The following is a 19,798-nucleotide window of genomic DNA, read 5'->3' on the forward strand; positions in this document are numbered from 1 at the left end:
GCGATCCTTTTCGCAATGACGGAGGGCTGTGGCAGTTCCCTGACCTTAAGCTCATTGGGCGGTGGTGGCGACGAGGCCCCCCCCTCTCCGTCCTAGCCACCGACACCGGGCGGCCCCATCTCCATCCTGGAACATTTTCTGGAACTGTACCCGGGTGTATCCGGTGGCCCGGCATCACAAGAGGAGGGGGGGTCTGAACTACCGCCTGCCTCTGGCCTGATACCGCGAGAGGAGCCTGCAACGAATGCCTGTCGACAATCCGGGGGGTGGGATCGAGGCAGGCCCAGGGCTGGTTGGTGGGACCATGCGTCTGCCGCACTCAATGTGGTGGAGGACTCAGTCCCAGACGGCGACTCCCGGAGGACGGTTGCTCGGTGGGGCGGCACGGGGGCTAAATTTGGGTCAATCTGCAGTGGACTCCCTCGTGCCTGACACCAAGTCGCCTCTCATCCCCTGAGGGGAACTCCAGGATTTTCTGCACGCAAACCACGGTTACGGAAACCGAGTGCAGCTATCCTTCGGCCGGTGGTCAGACATGGCGCTGCTCATCCGGTCTTCCCGCGGGAGACGCAACTGAGCAACACTGGCTCAAATCTTTCCTCCCGGACTCCTGAGGGAGCAGAGGGGCCTGCGCTCCTCTGCTCCGTCCAAGCACTGAAAACGTGACGGTGAAGGTAGCACTTTACTACAAACATGGAGGTGACCATAGCCAGCCTCAACATCAACGGCAGCAGAGACGTGCTCCGCAGGTTCCAGAACTTCTCGGTCCTCCGGGACGGGAAGTTTGTGTTGTGCTTCCTGCAAGAAACCCACACCGCTCCGGGAGACGAAGCCACATGGCTCTTTGAGTGGTGAGGGGGGGGTGTCTACATGAGTCACCTGACTTCTTGTTTAGGCGGGTGGCTAACTTGTTGGCTTCACATTTTCAGCTGGAGATCATGGAGGTCAAGGAGCCAGTGCCAGGCCGGTTGCTGCACCTGATGGACCTCGAGGTCGAGGTACTTCACTTTGTGAATGTCAATGCTCCCCAGGCTGGCCAGCAGCAGACAAAATTCTTTGAGCAAGTGTCCACTCATTGTGGCAACATCGTTGCGGGTGAGTGCATCATCCTTGGGGGGGGGGGGGGGGGGGGGGAGTTTAATTGCACCCTCAGGACAAAGGACCGCCTCGGTACCCAGTGCAGCTCTCGTGCGGTGGTGAATGTCTGGCGGACTCTCCATCCTGATCCTGATTCTGGCATCTTCACTTTTGTGAGGCCTGGGTTGGAGCGACCAGAATCGACCGCCTCTACATTTCAAGGGCGTACCAGCCTCTGTGCAGCAGGGGCCTTGCTCGGACCACTATCTGGTGTGGGTGGGGCTTGCCCTGTCTCACGCTCAGTTACGGTCCGCGTACTGGCATTTAAAAAAAAACTTACAGCACCCAATTCATTTTTCCAATTAAGGGGGAATTTAGCATGGCCAATCCACCTACCCTGCTCATCTTTGATTGTGGGGGGTGAAACCCACGTAAACACAGGAAGAATGTGCAAACTCCACACAGTGACCCAGAGCCAAGATTTAACCTGGGACCTCGGCGCCGTAAGGCAGCAGTGCTAACCACTGCGCACCGTACTATCCAAGTTTTTTTTTTAGTTAGAGCATCATGAGGGGCACAGGCTTGGAGGGCCAAAGGGCCTGTTGCGGTGCTGTACTTTTCAAACTTTAAATTCTAATATTTTATCCATTAAATGAATTAATTCCACCAGCTGCAGCCTGGGACTGCTGGATTACTGGCCCAGTGACAATACCACTACACCACCACCTCTACTGTTGCATACTGGCATTTTAACAACCTGCTGCTAGAGGACGAGTGGTTCCTGGGCTCGTTACGTCTCTTCTGGACCGGCTGGAGAAGGAAGCGGGGAGGGTTCCCTTCCTTGAGGCTACGGTGAGACATGGGCAAGACTCACATGCAAACCTTCTGTCAGGAGTAAGTGAGGTGGTCGATAAAGAGGCGGAAATCCCTTGTCGAGGAGTTGGAGAAAGAGATGCTCGACCTGGAGTCACGTCTCGGACATCCCGATGAGGACCTGGTCCTGCAGCTGGTGTACAGAGAGGAGAAGGGCGCGCTGTGGTACCTGCAACTTGTCGGGTCCCAGGGCGCGTATGTGAGGTCGCGGATCCAGATCCTCATGGCCATGGACCGAGGCTCCCCCTTCTCTACTCACTGGAAAAAAGGCGCAGGGTCCGTCAGAAGCTCTTTATGCTACTGGCCCACAATGGGTCGCTCGTCTCGGATCTAGGAGGAGGTTAGGGCCCAAATTTCTTTTTTTTTTAAATTTACAGTACCAATTCATTTTTTCCAATTAAGTGGCAATTTAGCGTGACCAATCTACCCACTGATGGAACCATCAATTCACGAGACACGTGCTTTAAGATTATGAACAGTGGTTTTAATCTACTTACCACAGAGCCAGCCTGTTACCCGTTGAACTCTCGAAGAACTGCAGGCTGGCTCTGGACACGGTTATTTATACAGCAGTCTAGGGGGAGGAGTCGTGAGTGGAGCCAAGGGTGGAGCCCTGTACAAACTCCTGAGCATTCCCAGAGCTACTCCCCCTAGTGGTCGGATAACGCTACTGCGCTTACAATGGTATTGGTAAATACAGTGTGAATTACTAAGTTACATTCACCACATTCACCCCCTGCAAAAAAAATCAAGTCCGGCGGGGGTGGTGGTCTACAAAGTAAGTCTGTCCGGTGGTCGAACTGTCCGCTGTGATCTGCGGAGCACCGGGGTTGCAGCCTCTTGCGGTGGCTGGATGGGTGTTGTGTGCTGGGGTATAATGGCGGACTCCAAGGAGGGTTGTGTCCGAGCTTCATACTCTTCTGGTTCGACCGGGGACTGGGGGCGCTGGGGGCTGGCCGGCACGGGTGCACGGAACTGGTGGAGCGAGCTCGTGGGCTCGGGAGCGCGAGGTTGAGGCAGCATGGGGTGTAGGGTGAGGGGTCCTTCTGTGGGGGTAGAGGGGGCGCTGGATCCGGCGGGTGCCAGATCCCGGAGGGATACTGTGTCCTGGATGCCGTCAGGGAACTCGACGAAGGCGTACTGGGGGTTGGAGTGGAGCAGGCGCAACTTCTCAACAAGAGGGTCGGTTTTGTGTGCCCTGACGTGTTTCCTCGGGAATACCGGGCCCGGTGTCCTCAGCCATGCCGGAAGTGAGACCCCCGTGGTAGTGCCCCTGGAAAAAATGAAGAGCCTCTCGTGAGGGGTCTGATTGGTCGCTGTGCATAAGAGGGACCTAATAGCGTGGAGCGCGTCTGGGAGGACTTCCTGCCACTGGGAGACTTGGAGCTTTCTAGACCGGAGGGTCAGTAGGACGGTCTTCCAGACCGTCGCGTTCTCCCTCTCCACCTGCCCGCTCCCCCTGGGGTTGTAGCTGGTAGTCCTGCTCGAGGCAATGCCCTTGTCGAGCAGGTACTGACGCAGCTCGTCGCTCATGAAGGACGAACCCCGGTCGCTGTGTATGTAGCTGGGGAAACCAAACAGGGTGAAGATGCTATGCAGGGCCCTAATGACTGTGTGGCAGGGGCACGGGATAGCAAATGGGAAACGGGAGAACTCATCTACGACGTTTAGAAAGTAAATGTTCTTGTTAGTTGAGGGGAGTGGCCCTTTGAAATCAATCGTGAGGCGTTCAAAGGGCGTAGAAGCCTTGACCAGTTGGGCCCCGTCTGGTCTATAGAAGTGCGGTTTGCACTCCGCACAGATCGAGCAGTCCCTGGTGACCGCTTTTACCTCCTCGTTGGAGAAAGGCAGGTTTCGGGCTCTGATGTAGTGGGCGAGCCGGGTGACCCCCGGGTGGCAGAGGTCGTTGTGGATGACTTTCAGTCGGTCAATCTGCGTGCTGGCGCATGTCCCGCGGGATAGGGCATCCGGAGGCTCGTTGAGCTTCCCGTCGATACTTAATATCGTAATTATAGGTGGAGAGTTCGATCCTCCACCAAAGAATTTTATCATTTTTTATTTTGCCCCTTTGCGAGTTATCAAACATAAAGGCAACCGATCTTTGGTCGATGATGAGGGTGAACCTCCTACCTGCGAGGTAGTGCCTCCAGTAACGAATAGCCTCCACAATGGCTTGTGCTTCTTTCTCGACTGAGGAGTGTCGGAGTTCTGAAGCGGAGAGGGTACGGGAGAAAAATGCGACTGGTCTCCCTGCCTGATTTAGTGTGGCTGCAAGAGCTACCTCTGAGGCGTCACTCTCTTCCTGGAATGGAGTGGATTCATCCACCGCCCGCATGGCCGCTTTGGCGATGTCCTCCTTAATGTAGTTGAAGGCCTGGCGTGCCTCAGCTGACAGGGGAAATCGTGTGGCCTTAAAGAGTGGGCGGGCTTTGCCCGCATATTGAGGGACCCACTGGGCGTAGTAGGAGAAGACGCCCAAGTACCGTTTATGGGCCTTGGGGCAATGGGGGAGGGGGAGTTCTAAGAGGGGGCACATACGGTCCGGGTCTGGGCCCAGGACTCCGTTTTCCACGACGTAGCCGAGGATGGCCAGTCTGTTTGTGCGGAAAACGCATTTCTCTTTGTTGTATGTGATGTTTCATTTCTGTCACGTCTGGAAAAAACAGTGGAGGTTGGCGTCGTGGTCCTGCTGGTCATAGCCGTAGATGGTGACATTGTCCAAGTACGGAAACGTGGCCCCAGCCCGTACTGGTCCACCATTCGGTCCATTGCTCGTTGGAAAACCGAGACCCCATTAGTGACGCCGAAGGGGACCCGGAGGAAATGGAAGAGGCGGCCATCGGCCTCGAATGCCATGTAGTAGCGGTCCTCCGGGCAGATTGGGAGCTGGTGGTATGCAGACTTCAGATCCACCGTGGAAAAGAGCCGATACTGGGCGATCTAATTTACCATGTCTGCAATCCTGGGGAGGGGATACGCGTCGAGGAGCGTAAATCTATTTATGGTCTGACTATAGTCGACAACCATGGTGAATTTTTCCCCGGTCTTAACGACCACTACCTGAGCTCTCCAGGGACTATTGTTGGCCTCTATAATCCCCTCACTGAGAAGCCTTCGGACCTCTGATTTGATAAATGCCCTATCCTGCAGGCTGTATCGCCTGTTACGAGTGGCTACGGGTTTACAGTCCTTTGTGAGATTGGCGAAGAGAGGAGGGGGGGGGGGGGGCGGGGAAGATTCGCAGCGTAGCGAGGCTGCAGATCGTGAGTGGGGGCAGGGGCCCGCCGTAGCTGAGGGTGAGGCTCTTGAGGTTACATTGAAAATCTAGACCTAGTAAGAGTGGCGCGCAGAGGTCGGGCAAAACGTAGAGTTGGAATTTTGAGTAGCTAGCGCCTCGGATTGAGAGTGTCGCGGTGGTGCACCCCTGGATCTGGACAGTATGGGAGCCTGAAGCGAGCGAGATAGTTTGCCGCACGGGGAAAACGGGGAGCGAACAGCGTCTTACCAGGTCTGGGTTTATGAAGCTCTCAGTGCTCCCAGAGTCAAAAATGCATGGCGTGTTGTACCCGTTGATTTGGACCTCTGCCAACGAATTTCGCAGATGCTTCGGGCGTGATTGATCCAGGGTGACTGCGCCGAGTTGCGGGCTGCGTGACGAGACCCGGGGAGGTCGTACTCTTCCGATGAGTTGTCCGAGCGTGGAGATGCAGGTCGGGCCTGTGGATCGCACGTGGCGGGCGGCAAGGAAGATGGCGTCCAAGATGGCGGCCCCCATGAGTCGCACATGCCTGGCCGCGTGGTGGAGGTTTGCCAAGATGGCGGCCCCCATGGATCGCACGTGGTGGAAGGGGGCGGGGCTGGGGCACAGGCCGCAGTGTTTCGGGCCCCGCGGGCCTGGGGAGCGATTACTTTGTACCGCTGGGGAGTTGGAAGCTGGGGCCCTTTTTGCGAGGCACACTCTCGCGTAGTGGCCTTTACGCCCGCAGCTGCTGCAGGTCGCGTTGCGGGCCGGGCAGTGCTGCCGCGGCTGCTGATTCTAGCCGCAGAAATGGCAGGCTGGAGCAGCATAGTGGCTGGCTGGAGCAGCATAGTGGCTGGCTGGGGCAGCATGGTGTCTGGGCGGCCGCATGGCACAGGCCTGGGGGAGTCGCTGGTCGGGGGCCCATGATTGGGTCGCGGGGAACGAGGTGAGGCTGCGGAAGGAGACCTCCATCGTGGTAGCAATTTCCGCAGTTGTTTCTAAGTCTTGGGCCCCCGTTTCCAGCAGTCGTTGGCGCACATAATTAGACCAGAGGCCCGCTACAAAAACATCGCGTGCAGCAAGTTCTCTATGTTCAGCCGCGGTAACCGCTTGATAGTTACAGTCATTCGATAGATTACTGAGCTCTTTTAAAAATTCAGCGAATGATTCTGTAGGCTGCTGGCGGCGAATCGTGAACACATGGCGTGCGTAAGCTTCGTTAATGGGCCTTACATACATCTTATCGAGTATCGCTAGCGCTGCAGTATATGAACCAGCCGAGTTTAGTTGCGTAGAGATTCTGTGGCTCACCCTCGTGTGCAGTCGACTTAACTTCTGTTCCTCTGTTGTTTCGGCTGTGCTCGCTTCTGCCAGGTAGGCCTTAAAGCACCGCAGCCAGTGGGAGATTTCTTTTGCCTCTGCATCCTGTGGGTCGAGTTCCATGCGTCCAGGCTTGAGGGCTGATTCCATGATCGATCCTGACTGTTCTTAAGTAGATTAAATTGATGGAACCATCAATTCACGAGACACGTGCTTTAAGATATGAACAGTGGTTTTAATCTACATACTACAGAGCCAGCCTGTTACCCGTTGAACTCTCGATGAACTGCAGGCTGGCTCTGGACACGGTTATTTATACAGCAGTCTAGGGGGAGGAGTCGTGGGCGGAGCGAAGGGTGGAGCCCTGTACAAACTCCTGAGCATTCCCAGAGCTACTCCCCCTAGTGGTCGGATAACGCTACTGCGCTTACAATGGTATTGGTAAATACAGTGTGAATTACTAAGTTACATTCACCACACCCACCCTGCACATCTTTGGGTTGTGGGGGCGAAACCCATGGAAACACGGGGAGAATGTGTAAATTCCACACGGACAGTGACCCAGAGCCGGGATCGAACCTGGGACCTCGGCGCCATGAAGGCAGCAGTGTTAAGGCCCAATTTTGAAGCTTCAACAGCGCACTCTTCTCTCCGGATCCATCCAGCAAGGTTGCTTGCAGAGTTTTGTGGGAGGACCTGCCGCAGGTCAGCACGGAGGACGCCGGGAGGCTTGATACCCCTATAATCCTGGGGGAACTGACTGGCGCCCTCGATAGCCTGTCCATGGGCAAGACCCCAGGGTTGGATGGGCTGACCATGGAGTTCTTCATGTCGTTCTTGGAGATCCTGAGGGGCGACTATGCCGGAGTCCTGGGGGAAAGTATCGCGGCCGGGGAGATGCCCCTCTCATGGCGCAGTGCCACCATTATCCTGCTGCCAAAGAAGGGAGATCTCTGCCAGCTTAAACACTGGTGTCCGGTTTCCCTCAGATGGAGCATGGATTACCAGATTTTCGCCAAGGCAATGTGTTTGCGCCTTGGCACCGTGCTGGATCACATGATCCACTCCGACCAGTCCTACACGGTCCCAGACTACACAATCCACAACATCCATCTGTTCCAGGACCTGGATCATCATTCCCAGAGAGCTGGTCTGTCGAGCGCATTCCTGTCCCTTTATCAGGAGAAGGGGTTCGACGGGTGGATCACAAATATTTATTTGGGACTCTGCAAGCATTCGGGACACATTTCGTCACCCGGATCGCCGCAGAGTGCCTCGTTAAAGTTAACGGGTCCCTAATTGCAACCCTTCGCTTTGAGACAGGAGTGTGTTAGGGCTGCCCCTTGTCTTGCCAACTTTATTCTATTTGCGTGGATACTTTTCTGTGCCCCCGCTTCTGTTTCTGCGTGGGCCGGGCATTGGGCGGTCCTTTCCGCTTATGCTGATGATGTGCTCCTAATGTTCACCGACCCTGCTAACCTGCGGAGAATGTGGGAGTGCCAGGCTGTGTACTTCGCCGCATCCTCTGCCAGGATCAACTGGGCCAAGTGTTCCGGACTCCTGGCCTGTCCGTGGCAGATGGACCCCCTTCCAGAGGAGCTCAGGCCTTTCACCTGGAGCAGGACCAGCTTCCTCTACTTGGGAGTTCATCTTTGTCCGGCTGAGGAATCCTGGCCGGCTAACTGTCAGGAGCTGGATACCAAGGTCACCGCTCGCTTGAGACGCTAGACAGGACTGCACCGAGTGCTGTCTTACAGGGGTCGAGTTCGCATCAGAAACCAGCTGATAGCCTCCATTTTGTGGTACTGGCTGGTCACTTTGACCCCCCCCCCTGATTTTGTCACAAAGATCCAGAGAATGCTCATAGAGTTCTTCTGGGACAAGAGACTGCACTGGGTGGCTGCTGAGGTTAGAGTCTTCCGCTTAGGGAGGGTGGCCAGGCGCTGGTGTGTCTTCGCACCCAGGTGGCGACTTTCCGCCTTCAGACCCTGCAGCGATACCTTTACGTTGAGCCCCCTCCATGATGGTGTGCCCTGGTGACTCATTTCTTTTGCCAGGCGCACGGCCTGAATTATGACATGCAGCTCCTGTTCATAGATCTGCAGGGTCCTCTGCAGGCGCTGCCCGTCTTTTACCAGGGCTTGCTCAAAGTCTGGAACATAGTCGCCTCGCGCCACAGCTCTCCCCCTTCGGGAGTAGTGGCTGTCGTCAGGGAGCCACTGCTCAGGAATCCGCACCTCCACCAATACCATTTTGAGTGGCTGGCGGAGGAACGAGCTGTGGCTGCCAGGGTGACCAGGATCGAGGACGTGCTGGGTGGCGGAGGAGTGGGCTAGGTGACACCCCACGGGTTAACTCAATATAAGAGAAAATATTTAAATTCAGTAGCTGTGAAGTAAATTGGAAAATCGCTTCAACTATTTGCGTTGACTATTTTAGATTTAAACTGGCTATATTTAAAAATCAATGTCTGGATGTGTGTCAATTAGCTGCACAATCCCGGCCCTTCTGAGGAGGCGATTATTGCTGGGGACGGGATAATATGTTGCACCAGTGAAGCGGCGAAGAAATTTACAACTAGAAATGAATCTTATAATTAAATAGTCTCTGCATCATAACACGCGAAGTAGAAATGCAAACCCGCTACTTCAAACGAAAATAGAGAACGAAATGATCCAAAGCTTGCCAGAGTGACTATCGCGAGATTCTGCGAGACGAGCCACCTTTAAATGGGTCAGTTCCGGGCCTTCGGCCTCTTTTCTTCGGAGTCAGCGACAGGATGAGGTGAGCAGGCCTGAGGCCTCCCAGACAATCCACTGCCATCCGCCACCTTCATCGCCCTCACGAGCCGGTGGCTGACGGCAGAGCTGTCACGAGCACCTTAAAGACAAGTTGGTGGGCTGAGGATGATTAAATCCCTGCCGATGGATTTATTCTCCCGGCATCGAAGGGACAGGCTAACGGCAGCTGAGGACGGGATGTGCGATTGGCGGGCGGCTCCGGGTTCAGTGGCTGGGGCTGTCTGTCCTGCAAACCTGCAGAGGGAAGGGCACTGTCAAGACAGAGTTAGAGTTTTTAGGCATCACACAGCCTTGTTATACACTTGAGGTGTATTTATTGTACAAAATATGGGAATTAAGATATAGATCAGCCATCAACAGAATCCAGTGGCTGAACAATGGCGTGAATGAGTAGTAGATGTAGAAACCTTCCATTCGTTTAAAAAGTGCCTGGCTATGTACCCTGTGCTGTAACCTACGTGCCAATTGCTGAAAAGTAGCATTGGGCATGTTTTTTTGGCCTGTGCAGGCATGGGGGAAGTGAAATAAATGTATGATACCCTTGAGTATTCCTTTCATCATGTCCTGATATTCCCTTACCCCAGGTCTATCAGCTCTCAATATCCCAAAGCCTCTGATTTCAAATTCACATTGCACTCTGTCTAGCCCTGTCGTGATTTCTAGACTGGATTTCCCCCCACATGTGCACACACCTGAACTCCCTGTACACTTGCACCGTTTCTGTTTCTTGGTTTCTGTGCTTATTATGGCTTAAGCTGCCTACTCCATGATCTGAGACTCCTTCACTTTCATTTAAAGCCCATCTTGGAGTTTTGATCACTTCTGATGAATTATTATGTGGAGATGCCGGCGTTGGACTGGGGTGAGCACAGTAAGAAGTCTTACAACACCAGGTTAAAGTCCAACAGGTTTGTTTCAAACACGAGCTTTCGGAGCACGGCTCCTTCTTCAGGCTCCTGAAGAAGGAGCCGTGCTCCGAAAGCTCGTGTTTGAAACAAACCTGTTGGACTTTAACCTGGTGTTGTAAGACTTCTTACGATGAATTATTGTGTAAGAAGCTGGTGTGCGGGGTGGTGCAGTGGATAACACTGCTGCCTCTGCTGAGGACCCAGGCTCCATCCCGGTCCCAGGTCACTGTCATGTGTGGGGTTTGCACAGTGTCCCTGTATCTGTTGGTCTCACACCCCATACGCCAAAGATGTGCAGGGTAGGTGGATTGGCTATGCTAAATTACCCCTTAATGGGGAAGAAAAAGAATTGGGTACTCTAAATTCATAAAGAAAATAAGACAGGGACAGGTTACAATTGTTTATTCATGATTTAAGCATGATGGGGACTACCCCAGCTAAAACTCTGGAGTAGCACCTTCCCTCTAACAGCATTCTAATAACTGCTCCAGTCACAGATACAAACTGCTGTACAGTTAGTCACTTGACAGAACGTTGTTCAAAATTCTCATCTTGCCGATGTAAGGTTATTATTAAACCTTCACCCAAAAGCTTGTGTGTAATGTTCTACCTAGGAACTCTGTTTTTCTAACAAGTAAACAACCTTGCTGACAAGTTCTGCTGAAAGCAGGACCTTGAGGTATAAGCATTTGACTCGCATGTAATTTTACTCTAATGTAGGAGTGCTAGATCTATCCCCTTGCTACCAAATCGGTTAATTTCCCTATTCATGGGTTTAATTGTTTACTTTTTTTGTCTTCCAGCAGCAAAGTTTCTCGCGATACCCTGTACGAAGCTGTCCGTGAGGTCCTTCAGGGATCCCAACAGAAGCTTCGCAAGTAAGTCACTGTTTGAGTGTCTGAATAGGAGATGTGCATGTGTGGAACCTAAACTTTTGTATCTGCTAAAAGTCGATATTACAATATGCTTCATGAGCAGAGAAACATTTTTGAAGCAGTGGTGTGTTTCTCCTTCAACCTTGTATATTATTTTCTGAAAGGGGCTCTGATAGGCTATGGTAATTGAACAAATAGTGTGTTTGAGTGAAGAAATGCTTCCTAGCATCTCTCCGGAACAACCTGGCCTTAATTTTTAGACTGACCCCCACCCCCAAATCCCAGTTTTAGATTATTTACCCTGTCTGACTTCGGTCCGATGACCTGTAAACCTTCTAAATTCTAACAAATGGGCCTAATTTGTGTCATCTCTCTTTTTACTTAAACCCCTGTAATCCAGGTATTAGAACATAGAACAGTACAGCACAGAACAGGCCCTTCGGCCCTCGATGTTGTTCCGAGCAATGATCACCCTACTCAAACCCACGTATCCACCCTATACCCGTAACCCAACAACCCCCCCTTAACCTTACTTTTTAGGACACTACGGGCAATTTAGCATGGCCAATCCACCTAACCCGCACATCTTTGGACTATGGGAGGAAACCGGAGCACCCGGAGGAAACCCACGCAAACACGGGGAGGACGTGCAGACTCCACACAGATAGTGACCCAGCCGGGAATCGAACCTGGGACCCTGGAGCTGTGAAGCATTTATGCTAACCACCATGCTACGGTGCTGCCCCTAATTATTATTATTTTTTATTATCGTATTATTTTTGTAAACCTACATTGCACTCCCTCCAAAGCTGATATGTCCTTCCTAGAACGGTGACGTGTGACTAGAACTGTACTCCCAAGTGGGACCTAACCAGGTTTTGTATAGCTGAAGCATCACCCCAGTGTCTTCATACTCCAATCCTCCAGATATAAAGACTAGCATTCCATTAGCCTTTTTGATTATTTTCTGCACTTGTTCGTGGCATTTTATAGATCTATGCACCTCAGCCCTCGAGTCTCTTTTGATATCCACTCAACCTCTTTCCATTTAGAAGGTACCAGGTTCTATTTGTGGTACAAAATGGGTAACCGTTCACTAGCTTCTATTGAATTCCATCTGCCAAAATTTTGCCCATTCATTCACCTAGTCTGTCAGTATCTCATCGCAATTTTAAGCTTCCCCTAGACTGTCTACAATGTTGTCTAACTTTGTATCATCAGAAAATTTGGATATACGACTTTCTATGCCACCATCCAAGTCATTAATAAATAATATGAATAATTGAGGCACCAATACAGCTGTAATATACTAGTCTCATCCTGCCAATTAGAGTTCTTGCCTCATTCTGTCACCTGCCACTCAACCAATTTCCTTACCAATGTCAATAATTTGCCCTCAATTCTGTGGGTTTCCACCGTAGCCAACAGTCTCTAATGTGGGACTTTATCAAATGCTTCTTGAAGTCCATATAAATAATACCATTCCCTTGTCCACTATGTTAGATTTATCAAGCATGACATTTAATAATCCATGCTGGCTCTCCCTGGTCGACCAACATTTTTCAAGGTGTTCAGTTACCTGATTATAGACTCCAGCAATTTCCCCACAGATGTTAGGCTAACTGGTCTGTAATTCCCTGGTTTCCCCCTTTCACCCTTCTTAAAAAAGTGGAGTGATGGGTAATTTTCCAATCCAGAGGGACTACTGTATCTAGGAACTCTGAAGGTTTATAGTTGGGGCATCCAATGTGCTCCCCTACTTCCTTTAATGTCTTGGATAGTCAGTCAGGTCCTGGGGATTTGTCACTTTTTAGTTCTTGCGTTAATTATATTAAGTCCCTGTCTTCTATTGACTATTCATTATTTTGGGACTTTGACCATAAGACATAGGAGCAGAACTAGCCCACTCAGCCCATTGAATCTGCTCCGCCATTCAATCATGGCTGATATTTTTCTCATCCCCATTCTCCTGCCATTTCCCCATAACCCCTGTGTCCTGCCATTCCATGCTTTGTCATTCAAATATTAATGTCCTTTTGAAATTCAATGTCTTTGAATGTTGCCTTGTTGCATCCCCGGAACAACTAAAAATGTTAGAAGGTTGGAGTAAGCTTTGCATGTGTGGAAGTATTTCTGGTAAGTTGGTAACTTGCTCTGCACAACTGATGGGACTATCTTCTGTTTAGGTTCCTGGAGACTGTGGAGCTGCAGATCAGTCTGAAGAACTATGACCCTCAGAAGGACAAGCGTTTCTCTGGCACTGTCAGGTTCGACTTCTTATTGCTCAACCCAGTTCTCAGTGCACAAGCTGTAGAATAGGAATTGGATTTTCTTTATTTGCAAACAATTTTTAAGTGCTACTTCTATGCAGCTTGTGGGTACTGAAAAACATGGGTAGTTCAGCCCTGTAAGGGGTTTGGACGGACCCCCACCCTGGGTCTTAAAACATGAGGGGAGGCTAGGTGAGGCAATATTGCCAACCCTGCCGACCACTTGTAAGGAGTAAGTTGCTGGTGGATAAGGCACTTGAGAAGCCAGCATCAAGGGTAAGGCACTCACAGTAGCTTCCCTAACATGATCTCAGTTTAAGACGTTTCTCTGACGTTTGACTCTCTGCTGTGCTCGTCTAGGCTGAAGAGTGCTCCTCGGCCTAAGTTTTCCATATGTGTGCTTGGAGACCAGCAGCACTGTGATGAGGCAAAGGCTGCTGACCTCCCTCACATGGACATTGAAGCTCTGAAGAAGTTGAACAAAAACAAGAAGATGGTCAAGAAGCTTGGTGAGTTTGAGGGTGTTTGTACTGGAACTGTCAGAATTGAAAAGTCCCTGAACATTCAGGATGCTACTCTTGGCGAAGCTGGGTTTCGTCTTTTTTACACCTGTATTTAAAGAGTTCAATATTATTTCCTTACATGCTAATGAAGCTACATACATTTATTGGTACCTGAGGTGGGGCTGTGCATTGTTTTTAAAACTGTTTATTGGAGGTGTTTTCAAATATATACAGAAGAAAAAGACACCCATAACACAACATCAACAATGTGATAACATGTCTAATAACGTGTCCCAGTCCCTCCTACCTCGCCTCCCCCTCCTCCTTTTCCCGTATAACCCTTGATGTTTCCACTTGTAGGAAAAACTAGAACCAGAGAACACCATCTCCGATTCGGGGAGCACGGTAGCATTGTGGATAGCACAATCGCTTCACAGCTCCAGGGTCCCAGGTTCGATTCCGGCTTGGGGGGCACTGTCTGTGCGGAGTCTGCACATCCTCCCCGTGTGTGCGTGGGTTTCCTCCGGGTGCTCCGGTTTCCTCCCACAGTCCAAAGATGTGCAGGTTAGGTGGATTGGCCATGATAAATTGCCCTTGGTGTCCAAAATTGCCCTTAGTGTTGGGTGGGGTTACTGGGATATGGGGATAGGGTGGAGGTGTTAACCTTGGGTAGGGTGCTCTTTCCAGGAGCCGGTGCAGCATCGATGGGCCGAATGGCCTGCACTGTAAATTCTATGTATGTCTAAAGCGACGATCCTTTAAAACAGAGATGAGGAATTTTTTCAGCCAGAGGGTGGTGAATCTGTGGAGCCCTTTGCCGCAGAAGGCTGTGGAGGCCAATTCACTGAGTGTCTGTCTTTAAGGCAGAGATAGATAGGTTCTTGATTAATTGTCTCAGCTGGGTGCTGTTGGTGCTTTTCCAAAGGGAAGATGCCAAATGGCCTTATGCTATGTCTTCTAACTCTGTGGGAGTTCTATAATGTTCTCAAAAGTACCACTTTTTTACAGGTGTTGGAAGCAACAAGGGAAAGGTTGGTGTAGGTCAGTCTGGAGAATAGACCCAATTCCACTGGTAAACACTGACTAGGCTTGGTGAAATTTTCCAGTGTTTAATCTGTGCCCTAAAAACAGATTTTAAGTTTGAGGACTGGCTAGAATGTTTTATTGGGGATACAAAAATAGCTTTCAGTTCCAAAATATTTATAGCCCGGTCTATCTTTGCAAAGCAGTGTCATTTGATCAAAGCTATTGTAATAGCTGTGAACAGTGCATCTATATAGATAAATTCCTGATCATTATTCATGGGATGAATGTCATTGGCAAGGCCAGCATTTATTAACCATCCCTAAATGCCCCTCGATGTGGTGGCAAGCTGCTGCCTTGTGTGATAGATATGGATTCAGTAGAAGCCTTAGTATGAAAATTGAATAAATGTAGTGACATTGGGGGTGGGGTGGGGGGAGGGAGGGAGAGGGGAAACGCCAGAGGTGTGGCCAGTTGGATGAGTGTACAGACTCAAATGGGTGAATGGCCTCTTTTGCTGTACTATTCTGATGCTGAATGCTTTCCTTTGCAGCAAAGAAATATGATGCTTTTCTTGCTTCGGAGTCCCTTATTAAGCAGATTCCTCGTATTCTGGGTCCTGGTCTCAACAAGGCTGGCAAATTCCCCTCTCTCCTCACTCACAATGAGAACATGCTAACCAAAGTGGATGAAGTCAAATCGACCATCAAGTTCCAGATGAAAAAGGTGTGTAATCTGATGGTTTAAGTTATGTGCGTGTACTGTTAGTGCAACCAGTCAGAGCATCTCATCGGATCAGGATTCAGTTCAGAGGCTTAGGCTTATGATTGAATGACCCACATTTTGAGGTCTTTCACTTGCCTTAATAAATTTGAACTGCATATTAAGTAGACTTCACCGATAATGAGTAGTCCCAGTGGGTTGGAAAAACACAAATTGCTACATCTTCAAAAAAGGATGGTAATAGTGACTGGACTTTGCACGTTCTCCCTGTGTCTGTGGGTTTTCTCCAGGTGCTCCGGTTTCCTCCCACAGTCCAAAATGTGCAGGTTAGATGGATTGGCCGTGCTAAATTTTAGAATTATAGAATCTACAGTGCAGAAGGAGGTCATTCGGCCCATCGAGTCTGCACTGGCCCTTGGAAAGAGCACCCCACCTAAGCCCACACCTCCATCCTATCCCTGTAACTCCACCCAACCTTTTTGGACACTAAGGGCAATTTAGTATGGCCAATTCACCTAACCTGCACATTTTTGGACTGCGAGGAAACCCATGCAGACACGGGGAGAACGTGCCGACTCTGCTCAGACAGTGACCCAAGCCGGGAATTGAACCTGGGACCCTGGAGCTGTGAAGCTACTGTGCTGACCACAGTTGATGAATTGCCCCTTAGTGTCCAGATGTTAGCTGGGGTTAACAGGAATAGGGTGGAGGAGTGGGTCATTATTAAGGAGGGTAATAGGACATTTAGTAAATCATAATACAATCCGGCAGAATCAACTTTGGGAAAAGGAAATCCTGTTTGACTAATTTATAGAGTTATGGGGGTGTAAAAAGGGGGTCCTGTAAATGTTGGGTCCTTGGATTTTCAAGAGACATTTGGTAAGGTCCCATGTCAAAGGTTACTACATATAATTGCATGTAATCTATTAGCATGGATAGGGGAATTGTTAGCTAGCAGGAACCAATGGGGACAACTGGATATTTTTCAGTTTGGCAGGCTGTAACTAATGTAGTGCGAGATGGATTAGCATTGGGCCTTCAATTATTTGTAGTCTATATCAATAACTTGGATGAAAGGACCGAATTTCTGGTAATGAAATTTGCTGATGGCACAAAGATTTATGCCTTCTCTCTGTGGGCAAAAAGTCTGGCAGTGGCAAGTGGCGTATAATGTGCGGAAAATGTCAACTTCCACTTTGGTAGGATGAACAGAAAAGTAGTATGTTTAAATGACCAGATTTGCAGATCTCTACAGAAGAATCTTGCTGTCCTGGTACATGTATCACAAAACGTTAATCTGCAGGCACAGGTAATTTGAGGTGGTGTTTTTGCAATGTGTGCATGTAGGGAAGCTTTGCTACAACTGTACAGGACCGTAGTGAGACCACGTCTGGAGTATTCTGCACAGTTTTGGCCTCCATGAAGAAAGGATATAATTGCCATTAGAAGCAGGTTCCCAAAGCTGATTCTTGGGATGCAGGTGTTATCTTGTGAGGAAAGGTTGTGCAGGTTGGATCCCTGGGGATATTTTCCAGGATAGATGAGAGGATGTTTCTCTGACGGGAATTCTAGAATTAGGAGGCACAGTTGATAAATTAGGGGTCTCCCATTTAAGAGAGTATTATTTTCCTGAGGGTTGTTAGTCTGTGCAATTCTCTTTCCCCAGTGAGCAGAGAAGGCTGGGGTATTGCATTTCCTGACTGAGTTGGGCTTTTTGATTGGCAGGGGTGTTGGAGATTATGTGGGGGGGCAGATGGGAAAAGTAGAGCTGAGTCAACAATCCAACATCAAATGGTGGCGCAGCCTTGAGGTCCAAATGACCTATTCTCCGGATCATCTCGATGATCCGGCTGATGCAAGGCCTAATGTTAATATCAGGATGTTTAAAGAACCCAATGAGCTTTAATGGTATTTTGATGTTAGTGGCATACTGACTGCAGCAAATGTGGTGTGCTAGTTGGGTGCTTGCAAATGTAATGGGGTGATGACCAATGTTTGCTCTAATTATTCCATCCATACACGGTGGATTTTATGTTCACCAAATAAAGGCTGGCAGTCGAAGCAACATCTGCTGTTATAATTCATATTTTTAAAATGTTGCTATATGTGTGACAGAGAATAAAAGGTCTACTACAGCTTATGAAATAAAATTTAGTGTTGCAAAACTTGAAGTTTTTGGAATCTTGTGTAATTATTCTTTTGTTTCCAATGACGAACATTGATCATTTTATTGTCTTGAAGTTTAGTATTGATGTCCAGCATAACTTAATTTTACACTTTATGCTTGAAGTTACAAAGTCTTAATAACACATGTTGACTTGCCTCCTGCTGGTCACTTCCTGTGTTCCAGTTGACTACCTTTCCTGACTCGCTGCTTTGCCATGGCAATTTTCAGGAGGGAAGTAGTGACAATGGCCGGGGGGGAGGGGGAAGTGGTGAAGACAGCAAGACAAGGGAGGTGGTGATTAGGATGGTTTCGATGGGAAGTGGTGAACAATGACTGTAATATGTACAGCCCGGCAGTTTGTAGCGAATGTGATGGCTGCCTTGATAGTTGGCTGTTGATCTACGTAGCTTAGTCATGTGTTTCTGCTTAAGTGCTGCTTGTCTGGGCTTTAATTTTAATATAAATGGTTAGGAGCTATTCTGGAGTAGTTTGGAATTAAGCAGTCTGGAGTGCTGATATAGGGATTAATCATGTCTTCATTCTCCCTCAGGTGCTGTGCTTGGCAGTTGCTGTAGGTCACATTAAAATGACTGAAGAGGAACTGGTCTACAACATTCATTTGGCCATCAACTTCCTGGTTTCACTGCTGAAGAAGAACTGGCAGAATGTGCGTGCCCTATACATCAAGAGCAGTATGGGCAAGCCGCAGCGCCTCTATTGAGTGCACTGTGCTGTTGTATATTTTAAATAAAATATTTTGCAGCATTTGGTGTCTTTCTCTCAAATTTTTCATATCGAGGTCCAGACTGCACCCGTGTACAGGTTACGGCCCAGGATGATATCGAAGCCAGGTCTCTGGCTGGCAATGCTAGGCTTCAGTCAAGTATTTCTGTCTGATGAGATTGGTTTCTATCAAGCCAGCCATTTTCCTTGCTCAATCCTATATCACGCACCTATTGTACTTGAAGAGCCTAATCCTCATGACTGAAGTTAAATTTTGTTTAAATCTTGAATTAATCATTGGACTCGCACTGCGGAAATTATCAGTATGAACAAAGTTTCTCAAGATATGGATGATTGACAGAATTATGCCATGGTTGATTTCCTTGGAGGTAGTAGTTGACCTTCAGTGGCTAGGCAGGATATTGAGGATGATTGTAATGTGACTTGTGTAAATGGATCTGTGGCACAGGAGGCTATTCACTCCATGCTGGCTGGAAATTAGCAAAATCTAGTCCCACCTTCTAGCTCTTGGAGCACTGTATTTTAAATATGAGAATTTCTGCCTCTACCACTTGACACCCACTACCCTCCAGGTAAAAATAATTACTTGACTCGTCCATAATGCTTCATGGGCCCCCTTGTGGGTTTTTAAAAAAAATTAAAATTAAGGGGCAATTTAGCATGACCAATCCACCTATCCTGCACATCTTTGGGTTTTGGGGGCGAAACCCATGCAAACAGGGAGAATGTGCAAACTCCACACGGACAGTGACCCAGCCTGGGATTGAACCTGGGACCTCGGTGCCGAGAAGCAGCAATGCTAACCACTGCCACTGTGCTGCCTCTCCCCTTGTTATTGTTGGCTAATGGCAGTAGGTCCTTCCTACTACCACTGTCTTGGCACCTGTATTCCCAATTAAATCCCCCTTCAGTCGCCGAAGAATGCAACCACAGCCTTCCCTCAAAGCTGAAATTCTCTATTCCTGACAACAGCTGTTTAAATCTGTTTACCCTTTCTCGAGATCAGCTTTGGTTCGAGTTATCTGCAGTTCTTTTATAACCTTGTTCTGAGGCTCGACCCAATGCAGGGCGTATCTAATCCCTTCCTGCCCACTTTTTCCACCTGCCCTGCAACCTTGGGTGTGTAGAAATATATTCCCACGGTCTGTTTATCAGCCTCTCGGAATCTGACCATTTATTCCACATTCCCTTGTTTGCCCTCCCCCAAGTGCATTGCAATTGTTGGTTAAACACCATTTGCACTTCTGATCAGTCTAGGTGTGACAGATTTCCT

General features: G+C 49.4%; 1 protein-coding gene across 1 annotated transcript; it reads left to right on the top strand.

Annotated features, from left to right (window-relative positions):
- The first annotated feature begins 9,138 nt into the window (after window positions 1-9,138).
- On the top strand, window positions 9,139-18,546 carry rpl10a (ribosomal protein L10a). Its single transcript, XM_038820079.1, has 6 exons — window positions 9,139-9,295; window positions 11,024-11,098; window positions 13,282-13,362; window positions 13,726-13,874; window positions 15,445-15,617; window positions 18,332-18,546. The coding sequence occupies exons 1-6, from the start codon at window positions 9,291-9,293 to the stop codon at window positions 18,500-18,502; spliced, it is 654 nt and encodes a 217-aa protein (XP_038676007.1). The 5' UTR covers window positions 9,139-9,290; the 3' UTR covers window positions 18,503-18,546.
- The last annotated feature ends 1,252 nt before the right edge of the window (window positions 18,547-19,798 follow it).

This window comes from Scyliorhinus canicula, chromosome 15 (genome assembly GCF_902713615.1).
Source record: "Scyliorhinus canicula chromosome 15, sScyCan1.1, whole genome shotgun sequence".
Classification (NCBI taxonomy): domain Eukaryota; kingdom Metazoa; phylum Chordata; class Chondrichthyes; order Carcharhiniformes; family Scyliorhinidae; genus Scyliorhinus; species Scyliorhinus canicula.